We start from the raw sequence: 15,385 nt of genomic DNA, 5'->3' as shown, positions 1-15,385 counted from the left end.
GGATGGGAAAGGGAACAGTAGGAAATAAATGCTCTGAAGAATGAATATGGATCCAGTTGAGGGCAAACAAAAGGATTACCCAGCGGCGCTGAGAGCCCTGCTGAATTTGGAAGCAGTGTGTTTGTTTAATGGTACTGGTCCACAGTGATGTGATTTCCATCCCACAGTATTCAGCTTTCTGGGTGTGCAGTGAGGAGGTGGAGATTTGGGAATACCCCTGCGAGCTAATCCAAGCCTTGCCTGCTGTCATAGAAGCCCATTCTGTCTGCTCCAAGCCTCTTTAGGATTTGGAAGCAGCTGAAAGCTGGCCATACTGTGAGAGGCTTAGATCACATTCCTGTAGTGCCTTTCCTATTCAAGCTCCACGGATTTGATATTTATGACTTCTTGGTCATTTTTGTTCCTCTTCAAATTCTCCCCAAATCCCTAGATAGCTGTTGGAGCCCAAACTGTTTCATTAGGGATTTGAGTCAATGGTTCATGTCCAATATAGTTTTTCTCTGTTTTTTTATTATTATTTTTATTTATTATTTATTTATTTATTTTTGCTAATGACACTTCCTTTTTCCCTCTCAGGCTCAGTCGTGTTGCCTGCCGGGAATAACAGAAAATGCACTTAAGCTCTTCTTGCCTGTAGCCATTTGGTTCTTTTTCTCCCCTTAGCCGTATTACCAAACCGTCCAGTGGTAACACTTAGCTAAACTCTAGTGGGTTACAGTGATGGGTATGATATACTTCCTAACTTCCAGTAGGGAAAATAAGCTGTGCATACCAATGTAAGCATGCCAGAAGGGAAGGCTTTCATCTTAAATGTTCTTCTCTTTGTTTTATATGACTTTTCTGATATCACTTTGGATTTGGCATCTGTTTCTGTTGCCCAGCCGTATTCTACTACCAGTTTAACAATATAATCCTGCATTATTTGTCATGGTGTAGTCATCGTAGATTAAAATGGAGCTTAGGATGTTTCTGATTTGTAAACTGGGTAGAGAGGAAAGAATGAATAGCATCATGGGGTAGGAGGAGCTTTTCAAAGTATACCCACCCATGCTTGCCCAGAGATTCAGACCTGCTGCCCTCCCCTTCCCTGCTATTTGAGAGAATTACTGGGAGAGATACTGTAAATGATAGGGGTGTGTCCTCTCCCTCAAGTGTGTAGGAGGAAAAAAGGCTTAAAATGCAAAGTTTTAGCCACTTGAGCACACACCTAACAGCTAGTGTATCTAAATCTCTCTTTTCCAGCCTCTGTGTTGTCATGGCAGGATTCAGGTATGTCAAGATGTTGCTCACCCACCCCAATGTCACAGCATTTAGAGCCCTTACAGCACCTGTGCCTGATCTGCAGCCTGGAGTCAGAGCCCCACAAATCTCACATATGAACAAATGACACAGTGAATATATCGAGTTGCTGATTTAATGAAGACCTCCCTAGGCAGACAAAAGCCATGTTGTGTTTCAGCAAGTCATAGTGATAACATGTAAACTATTTTTGAGCCCCTAAAGCTGCTTATCAGATTGTGGCCAAAAAGTCAAAACACACTTACATATATAAATATTATCTTTTAGATTCCCAGAGAAAACTCACCTTCTCCCCCTCCCCTTATTTGATGTTGATTTGGGGGTGATTTTGAGTTGAAACCTTCACTTCCTTTTCCGTGCTGTGTCCAAGGTATTCAGGAAGGATCATGAGGGTTTTGAAGACTGGGTTTACACAGCCCATTGAAATAAAGGCCTGTATCATACATTCCTTGCAAGAGAGGGCATATTTAATTTCGCTTGATGTCTTAGGTCTTTCCTCAGGAACATTTAAGGATTTGGTGTTTCAAGGCCTAAAAAATTGCTTCATCTCTTTACTTCTATTTATGTATTTTTATTAAATTTAAAGTGGATTTCTTATAAGCACCATATAGTTGGGTTTTATATTTTATCCACTCTGACAATCTCTGTCTTTTCATTGGTATATTTAGACAATGGACATTTAACGTGATTCAGCCTCACCTCCAGCAGTTCCTCAACCTCAACCTCAAAGCAGTTTTTTCTTATTTTGCTGGAAGTACTAAATAGAACAGAACAGAAGTCATTGACAGTAATAGTCTAAGTTCATACCACTTAGAGTACTGTGTTAAAACAACCCCATCTCGGTTCCCTGGATTTATCTTTACTTTATTCCTTTGTAAGAATATAATTTAATGAGAAATTTACTCTTTTTTTTTTTTTTTACAGACTATATTTCTCAGTGCAAGCTCGTGGAGAGACTGATAGAGAAAAGTTGCTGTTAATGTATCAGACAAATGATCAAATCATAAATGGACTTTTTCCTCTGAACAAGGATCTGGCATTAGAAATGGCAGCTCTTTTAGCTCAGGTAACTTCCATGTTATATAGAGTTATATGTTGAAATAATAAGATACTAATTTCTACATTGAATTAAATGTAAAACAATATACTTCGGTAACTCTTTACATTCATTTTGCTATGATTAGCACCTTAAAAATTACAGGCACTATAATTGCAGTTAGCCTCTAAAGTGCTGACGGTTGCAATGACATAGAATGAGACAGTATTCCATAAAGAGAACCCAGTTTCTTAATTATGTTGAAAATATATCTCTAGGCTTTGTATTTAATAAAGGAATTGGAATGTAGAGCTGTGGGCTTGAAGATGTCATGCTGAAATCGCTTGGTAATCTAACAGGAATAAGACCTTGAAAAGGCTAGAGCACTTTCTTTTATTTACCTATTATATTAGTTATGATTAAGTTCAACCTTCACACACACACACACACACACACACACACACACACACATTAATACTGACTTAATCAGAATAGAAGTATATTTAGCGCTCACATAGAGAGAGAGGCATCCTGGCACCTCTGAAACCATTAGGGGCATGGACTTTATCCTCTTCTCTCTTCTGCTGTCCCTAGGGTGTCATCATCATGGTCCTGGGAGTCTGCCAGAGCTCCAGCTAACGTCAGTGTTCCAGGCCTCAGGGTGGGGGAAGGGCTGAAAAGGGCATGCCCTCCTGCACTTGAGAAAACTTCTCAGCAGTTGCATAGAACCCTTCCATTCATGTCTCTCCCATCAGAATTTAGTCACATGGCCTTGCCTACTACCTACCAGGGAGTCTGGGGAATGTGGTCTCAGCGGGGTGGCAGTGTGCCCAGCTAAATTTAAGGTTTTTCTTAAGAAGAAGGAGAGAATGGTCATAAGATGCAATCCATAGTCTCAACCACACCTGAGTCTTTGCCTAGGTTAATTAAGGAAAAAGTTAAAGCAACTCTGTGATATGGCATCTGGACCAAGGCTTAGATTCCCCAGGGTCTTTGGTCTATGGCTCCTCACACTACACTCTGTCCCAGGACATCTCAATCATTCTTTTTATTTTAGGCACCACCTATGCCAAAGTTTCCCAGATCTTTTCTCTTCAGTTCGTAGTTCTTTTGTGGTCTCCTTAAAGTCAATCTTTTTTTTTTTTTTGAGACGGAGTTTCCCTCTTTTGCCCAAGCTGGAGTGAAGTGGCACGATCTCGGCTCACTGTAACCTCCACCTCCCAGGTTCAAGCGATTCTCCTGCCTCAGCCTCCCTAGTAGCTGGGATTATAGGTACCCACCACCATGCTCTGCTAATTTTTGTATTTTTAGTAGAGACGGAGTTTCACCGTGTTGGCCAGGCTGGTCTCGAACTCCTGACCTCAAGTGATCCACCTGCCTTGGCCTCCCAAAGTGCTAGGATTACAGGCATGAGCCACCGTGCCCAGCCAAAATCAGCATATTGAAAACCAAACTAATCATCGTCCCTCCTCTGTGTTCACACTCTGTTTCCTCTTTATGATACTGCCTCCACCCGGTCCCACAAGCAAGCTTCAAACCCAGGAATTATCATGACTCTTCCCTCACTTTGGCCCTTTCCCACCAGTCACCACATCCTGTGAATGTGAATTCTTAGGGATGTTTTACTCAGTTCTCTCCTCTGTATGCTGACTCCTGTTGCTAAGGTTCGGATCATTGTCTCACACTGCCTGCTGTCCTACAGCAGGCTCCTAAGTAGTGTGCCTTTCTGTGGTCTCTTCCCTCACAAATTTATCCTTCACACAAATGCTAGAAGAATTTTTTCCACTTATCTATTGCTACATAACAAAAGACTCCAAAACTCAGCTACTTAAGACAGTAATTTGGGCAGGGATATGAAGGGACATGTGTGTCTCTGCTTCAGGTGGTATCAGCTGACATAACCTGAGAGTCAGTTGTCGCTCTATGGCTGAGGGCTGGAATTATTTGAAGGCTCCTTCACTCATGTCTGGTGGCTGATTGATGCTGGCTGTTTGTGGGGACTTCTGCTGGGACTGTCAGCTGGAGCACCTTACACGTGGTCTCTTCATGTATATGACTGCTTGTGCTTCCTCCAAGAATGGTGAATGGGTGACAGCAACAACGTCCCAGAAGAAAGACAATAAGCAGAAGCTGCTATTTTCTTAAGGGCTGAGCCTGGAAATTGGCACAGTGTCACCTGTGCATGGAGCTTTATTAGGCAGCACTAGTAACTGGGATAGAGATATAGCAAAAATGTGAATCTAGCTTTCTCATTCCTTTTTTACATGCAAGGACTTTCACGATCTGAACTCTGCCTGCCTCTCCAACCTCAACTTTCCCTTAATACTCCCTACCTTGAGCTTCATGCTCCAATAAAGTATAAACTGTGGTTCCATACACAACTCCCTGCCTTGTGTGTGGTGCACTTTATCTTGCCTCTTATGATTGACTAGTTTGTCTCCTTTACCCAGATCATCTCTACCCCATCCCTTCACCTGTTAACTTCACCTGTTAACTTTCTGAATCCTGTCTTGGAGGGTTAAATGTCCCTCTTGGGGTTTCTGTAATGTTCTATTGCCGTCCTGACCTCAGTGGTTTATAATCATTGATTTATCTTTCTGCTTTGCACTACTGACTGCAGCCCCCCTGAGGCCAGGGCTGTTCTTGTTCATCTTTGTCACTAGCACAGCCTTACACACAGTTCCTTCTCCATAACTGTTCTTAGAGGAATGAATACTTGATAATTTAGTTGACTTTTTAAAAAAAAATTTTTGTGGAGATGGGGTCTTGCTATGTTACCCAGGCTTGTCTTGAACTCCTGGGCTTAAGCAATCCTCCCACCTCAGCCTCCCAAAGTGTTGGGATTACAGGCGCGAGCCACCGCGCCCAGCTTCCTTTTTTTTTTTTTTTTTTGGTAACTATTCTTCGTTAGACTGTCGTATCCTTGGAGATTGAATATGATGTCAGGTTTCCCAGGTAGCTGTGGTGAATGCTGCTTGGTGATAGATGGGAACAATGCATAGCTTGCTCTAGGGCAAGGATTTCAGTATGGTTGAAGAGCTGGTAGACAGCTTTTATTTGGAGTGAAGAAATTTGGAAGGATACTTCACTAAGTAGGAGATGATGGGGATTGATAGAAAAAAGGAAAAATGAAGAATGGGAGCTGAAAAGCAAAATCAACCCAAGTAACCAGCAAGTAAGAAACTGGGTCAAGGAACCTAGGACGTTGTAAGAATAGGCTGTAAGCGCAAAGCTCAGCTGAGGACTTTAGACAGTAAGTGATCAGATTAAGAACTGGAAAAGAGGAGCCCCAGGGTGGGAGTCTCAGAGGCTGGTTGTGCTAAGGAATAGGGCCCATTTGAGATGCAGAGCTGGGGCTTTCTATGAGACCATTCCAGTTTTGATGGAACCTTTGATCCCCTTTTTGGGGAATGCTGTAGGTAATGATGTGAATGATCAGTAGGATATTCACCTGAATGTCCCCTATCCTGTCTTCCTCCCTAACCCTCTTTGATATCTACATACCTACATGGCTCTACAAGTCACCTAACACAGTTTACCACAAGTATTTATGCCTCAGTCTTCTCTACTTGATAATAAACTCTTTGAGGGTGGGGCTATGCTCAGCATTTTCCTTTCTCACATCACTTAGCACAGTGCCTGACTTACAGTGGGGACTCAGAATGGGTTTGTTTGAAGGGATGAATTGGTGAGTTCATGGAGAGATGGATGGGTGGATAGTTAGATGGGTGGATTGAGGATGGCATCTGTGCAGCCTATTAGTAGAGATGAAAGCTGAACATTCTTTCATTAAGGGATAAAGGGGAATGAAGGACTCTATTCCCAGGATTAATGCTAGTAGAATGACAGTATGAACACAATAACATGGAGAAAATCTAGGAACAAAGTAATGAGAATATGGTTCTTGCTCCCATTACATTCAGGAGAGACCCTCAAAAAAGTCCAACTAATAGTTTTTTGAAATTTCTTATAACTTTTTTTTTTTTTTTTTTTTGAGATGGAGTCTTGCTCTGTCACCCAGGCTGGGCAGTGGCACGATCTCAGCTCACCACAACCTCCGCCTCCTGGGTTCAAGCAATTCTTCTGCCTCAGCCTCCCGAGTAGCTGGATTACAGGTGCCCGCCACCATGCCCATCGATTGCCTTTTATTTTTAACATCCATTTCATCTTATTATCAGCAATCAAAATAGTGCCTTAAAAATGAAAAATTGTCCTTGTGTTACAGACAATAACAAAGTAGTGGCTTTTAGCAAGTACTACTAAATGGTGATAGTAAACTAGGAAGGTTAATGTAGAAATGGAACGCAAATGTTTAAATTACAGATTTTTTTCAAAATTAGAATTCAGGCCAGGCGGTGGCTTACGCTTGTAATCTCAACACTTTGGTAAGACAAGGCAGGCGGATCACTTGAGGTCAGGAGTTCGAGACCAGCCTGGCCAACATGGTGAAACCCCGTGTCTACTAAAAGCCCCAAAATTAGCCGGGCATGGTGGTACACACCTGTAGTCCCAGCAATTCAGGAGGCTGAGGCAGGAGAATCACTTGAATCTGGGAGGCAGAGGTTGCAGTGAACCTGGGTGACAGAGCGAGACTCCATCTCAAAAAAAAAAATTAGAATTCAAATGTAATTTATAAAAATTCCTAAATGTGATTATAAATTTCATAATCACATAATCATGACAAATAGATTTATGTATTATGTGTTAAAAAAGAATGTTTAGGAAAAATAAAACTAACTGATTTTCTGTCTTAAAACTCTTTTTGATATATTTTCACTTTTTTGGATTTCCAATTAGGTAGAGATTGGAGATTTTGAAAGACCTTTTTCAACTCCAGCAGGGCATGTTACCCATCAGTGCAAAGCGAATCAAACTCTAAAGCAAGTCATAGAAAAATTTTATCCTAAAAGGTATAGAGATGGCTGTTCTGAAGAGCAGTTAAGGTAAGGACATCTTTGTAACTCTTTAGAGGGTAGGGTCTTGCGAGTTTTTTGGTAATATTTTTCTGTTCAAATTTTAAAGGTGAAAAACATTTTGACAGTTTTCTCAAGATTTTTTAATACTATTGAGCCACAGGAGATTATAGATATTTTTATTTAAGATAAGCCCAGAAGCTTTAGAATCTATATTTAAACTTTCTTTAATTAAAAAAAAAAAAAAAAAACCTTTAGATGTACTTTTCTTTTTTTTTTTTTTTTTTTTGAGACGGAGTCTCGCTCTGTGGCCCAGGCTGGAGTGCAGTGGCCTGATCTCAGCTCACTGCAAACTCCGCCTCCTGGGTTCCCGCCATTCTCCTGCCTCAGCCTCCCGAGTAGCTGGGACTACAGGCGCCCGCCACCTCGCCCGGCTAGTTTTTTGTATTTTTTAGTAGAGACGGGGTTATCACCGTGTTAGCCAGGATGGTCTCGATCTCCTGACCTAGTGATCCGCCCGTCTCGGCCTCCCAAAGTGCTGGGATTACAGGCTTGAGCCACCGCGCCCGGCCTAAATGTACTTTTCAATTGATCTTTTTCATTCTTGTCCAGCACAACCCTGATAATAAATAAGAGAAAAAAACTGGCCAATAATATGTTTAATTTTATGAAGTGTCTACCAAAAGATCATATGTTGTATATTCTATTATGAATAAATTGAAATAAAAATAAACTATCCTCTTACGTAGGACTTTTTAATATAAAAGTTTCTAATTTACCTCAATTTGGAGTTTCAGTTTCAGAGAATATATAAAGAGAAGGTGATTAGATTTAAAAATAGAGGCAAACTCAATTTATCATGAGCTTTTCCAAAATAGAAACATTTAAGATTAGCCTTTTATCTATGTAGAATGAGTGGTTGCCTTTGTGATTTGATCTGACAAGTTTCACCTTGCATCTAACATCTCTCCAAGCCAGGGGTGGTAGGACCTAAAATTCTACCATCAGGGATTCATCTTTGGGCCCTACTAGTTGTATTTTTTTTTTTTTAGACGGAGTTTTGCTGTGTCGCCTAGGCTAGAATGCAATGGGGCGATCTCGGCTCACTGCAACCTCTGCCTCCTAGCTTCAAGTGATTCTCCCTCCTCGACCTCCCGAGTAGCTGGGATTACAGGCACCCGCCATTATGCCTGGCTTATTTTTGTATTTTTAGTAGAGATGGGGTTTCACCATGTTGGCCAGGCTGGTCTTGAACACCTGACCCCAGGTGATCCGCCAGCCTCAGCCTCCCAACGTGCTGGGATTACAGACGTAAACTACTGCACCTGGCCTGTACTTTTGTTTTAAAATGAAAATATTCCCATAAGAAGTTATCTTTTAAACTAATTTACACTAAGTTTTGATGGTAGATATTCAGATTTTAAAAATGGATCTGCTGGGGGTACCTAGTTCATGCTGAAAATATGGATAGGATGAGAATTTGGTGAAAGGAATATTCCAGAAAGGACAAGTGGTGGACAGTGGTGTGATGAGAGCCACAAAATCTTTACCCGGGTTATGCCTGGGGTCACAGTTATGCTTAAGATTGGCTCAAGGAGAGTTTTATCTTAAGATTATGACACACTGTTTATGTTTTTGCTTTAGTGTTTTTGTTTTTGTTCTTTTCTTTTTTTTAGGCAGCTTTGCCAGCGACTCTCAACCAGATGGATGGCCCTCCGGGGACACAGTGCTGCTGACTGTGTGCGCATTTATTTGACAGTAGCCAGGAAGTGGCCGTTCTTTGGTGCCAAGTTGTTTCTTGCAAAAGTAAGAAAGAATGGGAGAGAGATGCGTAATGAAAACCTTTGTGTACATAGCCGACCAGATTTACCCCAGACTTAGTATATTTGGCTTCTGCAAAAAATGAAGAAATATCCAATAATGTAAAGAAAACAATGAAGAGACACTAGGGAAAGGGCACAAAAGCTTCTCTCTTTTCCTGTCTGCCCAACTTTTCCCACCCTAAATCATTTCTTGGACTCATTAGCTAATCATGAGTCCTAAACCACAGCTCAACTCTGCATTCTTCTGTTCATTCATTCATCCATGAACACCTTTACTCTGTCACTCATTTGCTCATTTATTTAGTATTTACTAAATAGTTCTGTTTGCTAAACATTGATCTAAGCTCTAGGGATACATAACCTATTGTTTCAGATGGATTGTACATGAACTTCCAGGACTATTTTACTTTGTGTAGTCTGTAGTGCAACAGGCCTGTAAACAAACCACTGTATGGCAAATATCACGATGAGTCACATGAACAGAATGCTGCAGGAACACTGAGGAAGGAGACCCACCCTGCCCAGGGATGGCCAGCCCTTTCCCCAAGGGAAAAATTGTGCCTTTTGATTCCTTTTCTTTCTGTTGAACCATGTCTCTTTGTACTTTCTCAGGCTCTTAAGATAACATCTTGCCTTGTGTTATATTTTTCTGTGTGTTTGTTTTATCCTCACTATTAAATTGCATGCTCCTTGAAAGTATAAACTCACTGATCCTAAAATCTTCCTCTGGTACCTACCGTAGTGCTTTGCACATAATTAATAATTATCACTTAATAAATATTTGCTGAATAGCTGTGCAACTTTGGGCAAGTCAGGTTACCTCTCTGGACCTCACTTTTCCTCATCTGTTAATGACTTAGAGTAGAAAAGTAAAATCTAAGGTATCTTCGAACTCTGATTCTATAAGTGACTATATTATTGATAGGTGAGAATTAATTTTTTTTCTAGTGGAACTGAAAGCTGTATATTAATTAAGAAAAAGACGATAAAGTTAGTATTCTTAAACATCTATAAAATTAATGTTCTTATAGGGAGTTGAATATATATTTTTTAAAATTACAAGGAATAGATTTGAACTGTAGAGCAGCATGGATTTTAATTCTAACTTCAGCATTGGAAATAATATTAAATACCCTTTTCTGTTCTGATAATATGTGCTTGCTGGCACAAAATTTATTAAATAATAATATTGCTTTTCATATTACATGGCAGGCATCTTTTTTGCTCACTTTTCTTTCTTTATAACAAGCAACACTTCCTTTGTTGCTTCATGGCATCCTGTTTTCTGTGTGTGTGGTAAAATACACATGATGAAATTTACCCTTTAATTTTTTTTTTTTTTTTTTTTTTTTTGAGATGGAGTCTCACTCTGTCACCCAGACTGGAGTGCAGTGGCACAATCTTGGCTCACTGCAACCTCTGCCTCCCAGGTTCAAGCGATTCTCGTGCCTGAGCCTCCCAAGTAGCTGGGATTACAGGTGCACACCACCACACTTAGCTAATTTTTATATTTTTGGTAGAGACAGGGTTTCACCATTTTGGCCAGACTAGTCTCGAACTCCTGATCTCAAGTGATGCACCCGCCTCAGCTTCCCAAAATGCTGGGATTACAGGAGTGAGCCACCGCACCTGGCCCATTGTAACCATTTTTAAGTGTATAGTTCTGTGGCATTAAGTACATTTTCATTGTTATGTTGCTGTCACCACCATTCATCTCAGAACCTTTTTATTTTCCCAAACTGAAACTGTACCCATTAAATGCTAACTCTCCAGTCCTCCTTCCTCCTCCCAGCCCCTGGCAACCTCCACTCTACTTTCTATCTCTATGCATTTGACTACTTTAGGAACTTCATGTAAGAGAAATCATATAATACTTGTGCTTTTGTTATTGGCTTATTTCACTTAGTATAATGTCCTCAAGGTTCATCCATGTTGTAGCGTGTGTCAAAATTTCCTTCCCTTTTGAGGCAGAATAACATTCCACTGTATGTATAGATATACCACATTTTGTTTACCATTCACCTGTCAGTGGACACTAGAGTTGAAGGGCATCCTTTTGAATTGAATTCTTCCCTATCCTTTGCAAATCAACCCTCAGTAGACAGTTTCTAACTCAGGGTTTTGTATATATGAGATGCTAACAAGTTTTATTATATAAAATAACCCAACATTCATCCCAGTTTTATATCTATAGTCTTGACATTATTTTGTAAAATTTAAGATAAATAGTTAAGATTTTTTTTTAGGATTTCATTTGTTAATGGAACCAAACAAGCATCATTAATTGCTCAAAATCATTCATGGGTTTCAGTGGTAGGAGGTTCTTTTTATTAATATAATTTCATAGCTTTTTTTTTCTGTGAGAATCAGGAGTAGCTTTTACCTTTTTTTTTTTTTTTTAGATGGAGTCTCACTCTGTCACACAGGCTAGAGTGCAGTGGCACTATCTCAGCTCACTGCAACCTGCGCCTCCCAGGTTCAAGCTGTTCTCCTGTCTCAGCCTCCCAAGTAGCTGGGATTACAGGCGTGCACCACCATGCCCAGCTGATTTTTGTGTCTTTGGCAGAGATGGGGTTTCGTCACATTGCACAGGCTGGTCTCGAACTCCTGGCCTCAAATGATTCAGTCACCTCGGCTTCTAAGGTGCTAAGATTACAGGCATGCGCCACCACACCCAGCCAATTTCATACCTTTTACAATAAAAAATTTGGTGGAAATTTTCATATTTCTCATTACTATTTATCACACAGTTTCATGTTTTCTTTTTATTGTGTTTTTATTACATATTGAATATCAGATTTAATGAACTTTCAGGAAAGGTGTGCAATTATAATAATAATCCTTTACCTTGTAATAGCACTACACAATTTATCAAGCACAGCAGTATATTTTGCTTCATTAGGATTTTGGTCATCATAAACACCCTAAAAGCCTTGTTGACTATTAATGTCTTAACGCAGAAGAAAATTAAAATATGAACATTATTGTTCCTATGCTAAAGATGAGGAAATTGAGCCACAAAGAGATTCAGTAGTTTGTCCAAAGGCACACATTAATAAATGGCCGGTTTGGGTCTCAAAGCTAGGTCTCCTAATACCACATTCACTCTTTGCTCCAGTATACCACCCTGCCTCTTTCCTAGGAGAGATTTTTAATAAGTTTTTGTTGTTTAATGGCAAATGTTACATGACATTTAGACTGAAAAAAATTCTGTAATTTTGCTTAGCATTTATAATATAGTGTATTTTCACCTCTTCATAGCCCATAACTCCATCATCACTTGGAAGTACTTTCATGTGGCTGGCTGTAAATGAGGATGGTTTAAACCTCTTAGAATACAACTCCATGGTAAGTTTAAATGCTCAAGTTTTGCATTAAGTCAACTGTTTCCATTGCTCAGTGTACCATAAACAGAAGGTAATGATATCTTAATCTGATTTTTCTCTTACACAGAAAACATTCTTCCTAATACTATGTCATGAACAGTCATTTTACAAATACAGCTATGATTATAATTTAACCTTTTAAAACAAGATAAGACAGTGTATGAGAAAAATCTTGATAGCGTGACTATATTGTGATCATGGTTATATTCATGAAATGATTATATTTTTAAAAGTGTTAAGAAGATTGTTTCCTGTGTAAAATAAAAATCTGTAAGAAATCATTAAAGTGGGAACTTTAATAACCAAAGTTTAAGTTCACTTTCACTAAGGCTTCTTTAACAATTTCTATAATTTTCTATAGTGTCATATATATAGCGTCTTAGCACTTTCCACATAAAGTCAAACTATGATTTCTATATATGTTCATTTATTTACCTGAAATTTACATTTTTTAAATCATATTTCATGTGTCTAATTATTTAATACAATTTTATTCTCTTTTTTGTTTAATCTGGTGGGCAGGAATTACTACATTCACCAGGCAGGTCTAATCGTGTGGCTATAATCAGAGATCACTGAAAATTTTCTGGAAACCAAACTATCCTTTTGTGTTATAGTTACTGTTTCCCCTTGCAATTGCTTAAAAAACAAACACACACACATTTTTTTTCAAAGGGTTATATTTTCTGAGTGCCTTTTAGTTCTTGAATGGATAACTTGAAGGTATTATAAAATCAGTGACTTAAAGTAAAAAAAACAAAACAAAACAAAAAAAACCTATACACCGGTATTGAGTTACCTTAGTTCAGGAAACCAGCTCCCTAGCTCTCAGGAGGTAGCCAGACAGGCCGGGAAGCACACACAGGTAGGTTGCAGGTCCGAGGCATTCAGTCCTGGAATGGTCTGCTCAGTCTTGCAAGGTAATCATTAGATATGCAGAATCCTTTCAGGCTGTATATTAGTTACATTTTATTTTATTTTATTGATTTTTTGATTTTTTTTTTTTTTGAGGCAGGGTCTCATTCTGTCGCCCAGACTGAAGTGCAGTGGTGTGATCACCGCTCCCTGCAACCTTGACCTCCTGGGCTCAAGCAGTTCTATTGCCTCAGCCTCACAAGTGGCTAGGACCACAGGCATGCACCACCATGCCCGGCTAATATTTTTTATTTTTTCATAGAAACAAGGTCTCCCTATGTTGCCCAGGCTGAGCTCAAGTGATCCTCCCACCTCAGCCTCAGGTGTGAGCCATCAGGCCCAGCCTAAGTTACATTTTTACATTGTTTTGGAAACACATTAGAAAAAAATATTTGCTGCATATGTGACAAAGGGTTAATATATGATACTGTTTCTGTTTATAGATTTCAAAATCCATCTATCAGGGTAGATTTACCAATATTTGACCGTTTTGACCATGAAAAGTATCAGTAATATGGCTTAACCTAACATATATATAAGAGACATATGAAAGGGCATGTAAAAAATATTAACAGTGGCTTTCCACTAGATGCTGGAGTATAGCTGCTTTTTATTTTTTTCTTATATTTTCTCATTTTTCTTCAATGACTTGTTTCGGACTCAACATTGTAAAGGTAGATGATGCCTAAATAAAATTAGTACCACTACTATCTATTTTGGATCATAATAGATTTTATTTTAGAAATAATTTTGTATTATACCATAATTGATGAATATCTGCATTTTAATGGAGCTATATTATTATTTTTCATCTCTCTTTGGAAGTAAGAGCATATAACATATTTACTTTTTCTTCTCTTTAAAGAGGTTAATAGTCAGCTATGTGTACAAGAGTCTAATGACCTTTGGAGGCTATCAAGATGATTTTATGGTAGTCATTAACAATACACATTCAAAGGACACACCAACAGAGAAATTACTTTTTGCCATGGCAAAACCCAAGGTGAGTAGGAGCCTTTTTGCCAACTTTTTTGTGCTAGTTGTTTTCACTTAATCTTAGCCAAAAGTCCAAAAAGCAATGCTAGTTGTTTTCATACTAAAACATTTATTCAGCAAAGACTACGTTCCAGATGGGAAAACAGACGTTATTTATAGTCAAACAAACATGGGTCCAACTTACATCATCTTTCCAAGCCCTGGTTTCTTTGTCTAAAAATATGGTAACATACTCCCTCCTTCTTTTGGCTTAGAAATTAAATGAAGGAAGTTTGTAGAGTACTTAGCCCAATGCCAGGTATATAGAAGATTCCAAATAAATGGTTGTGGCATTAAGTTATCGCTGTCTGGTACTTTATGCACATTATCTTATTCATTTGTGGTTGTTTGCTTTATGGACTCATTAGAGGAAAGACCGGGGTTTTATAATTAAAACATACTTGCTCCTTTATGACTTTTAACAAACTATGTAGTTTTAACATCTCTAAGTAAAAGCAATAAATAAATGGATTACATTCTAACATGCAATTCTAATTGAAAGTGATTTTCCTAAAACTTTAACTGTCTTAATGTTATCTGATAAAAGAAATTACTTCTTTAGAATCTGAAGCTTTTTTAAAAAAATAGATGTCTTTCTTAATTAAGCCTATACTTAAGTGAAAGCAGCTAACCAGTAAGTGCAGATCAGGGAACTCAGTCTTTAGTGAAAATAGAGAGTTCCTATGACACTAACTTTCTTAATTCATATATTCACGAACGTGGCTTTATGATAATTTGATAGAGCTGTACTACTGACTGTCACATTTCCTAAGATTGCCACTCAATGTGGTTGTTTTTGAGATTCACTCTTTCTGCCGGTTTAAGTGATGAAAAAATGTGTGGCTGCCTTGATGGTGCTGGACATGTAAGCACTTCATTGTTTGATCTAGAGAGAAGGGAATTCTGGTAGCCTGGGCACTTGCAAATGGAGCTCACCTGTGGCCAACACTGTGCTCTTCTGGAAGTGATGAGAACTTC

The 15,385-nt window shown here is 39.0% G+C and overlaps 1 protein-coding gene across 5 annotated transcripts in view; it reads left to right on the top strand.

Annotated features, from left to right (window-relative positions):
* PLEKHH2 (pleckstrin homology, MyTH4 and FERM domain containing H2) overlaps positions 1–15,385 on the top strand; it is a 125,247-nt gene that overhangs the window by 107,245 nt on the left and 2,617 nt on the right. For all 5 annotated transcript variants that reach the window (XM_028831707.2, XM_015112245.3, XM_077959659.1 and 2 more), the window contains 5 exons: positions 2,224–2,365; positions 7,133–7,278; positions 8,925–9,054; positions 12,333–12,419; positions 14,238–14,375. In XM_028831707.2, coding sequence (XP_028687540.2) covers positions 2,224–2,365; positions 7,133–7,278; positions 8,925–9,054; positions 12,333–12,419; positions 14,238–14,375 — 643 coding nt within the window. The remainder of the gene's footprint in view (positions 1–2,223; positions 2,366–7,132; positions 7,279–8,924; positions 9,055–12,332; positions 12,420–14,237; positions 14,376–15,385) is intronic.

The sequence above is a fragment of the Macaca mulatta genome, chromosome 13, assembly GCF_049350105.2.
Source record: "Macaca mulatta isolate MMU2019108-1 chromosome 13, T2T-MMU8v2.0, whole genome shotgun sequence".
In the NCBI taxonomy this organism is placed as follows: Eukaryota; Metazoa; Chordata; class Mammalia; order Primates; family Cercopithecidae; genus Macaca; species Macaca mulatta.
The sequence above is the reverse complement of the archived record's forward strand: the minus strand, read 5'-3'. Positions and strand labels throughout refer to the sequence as shown.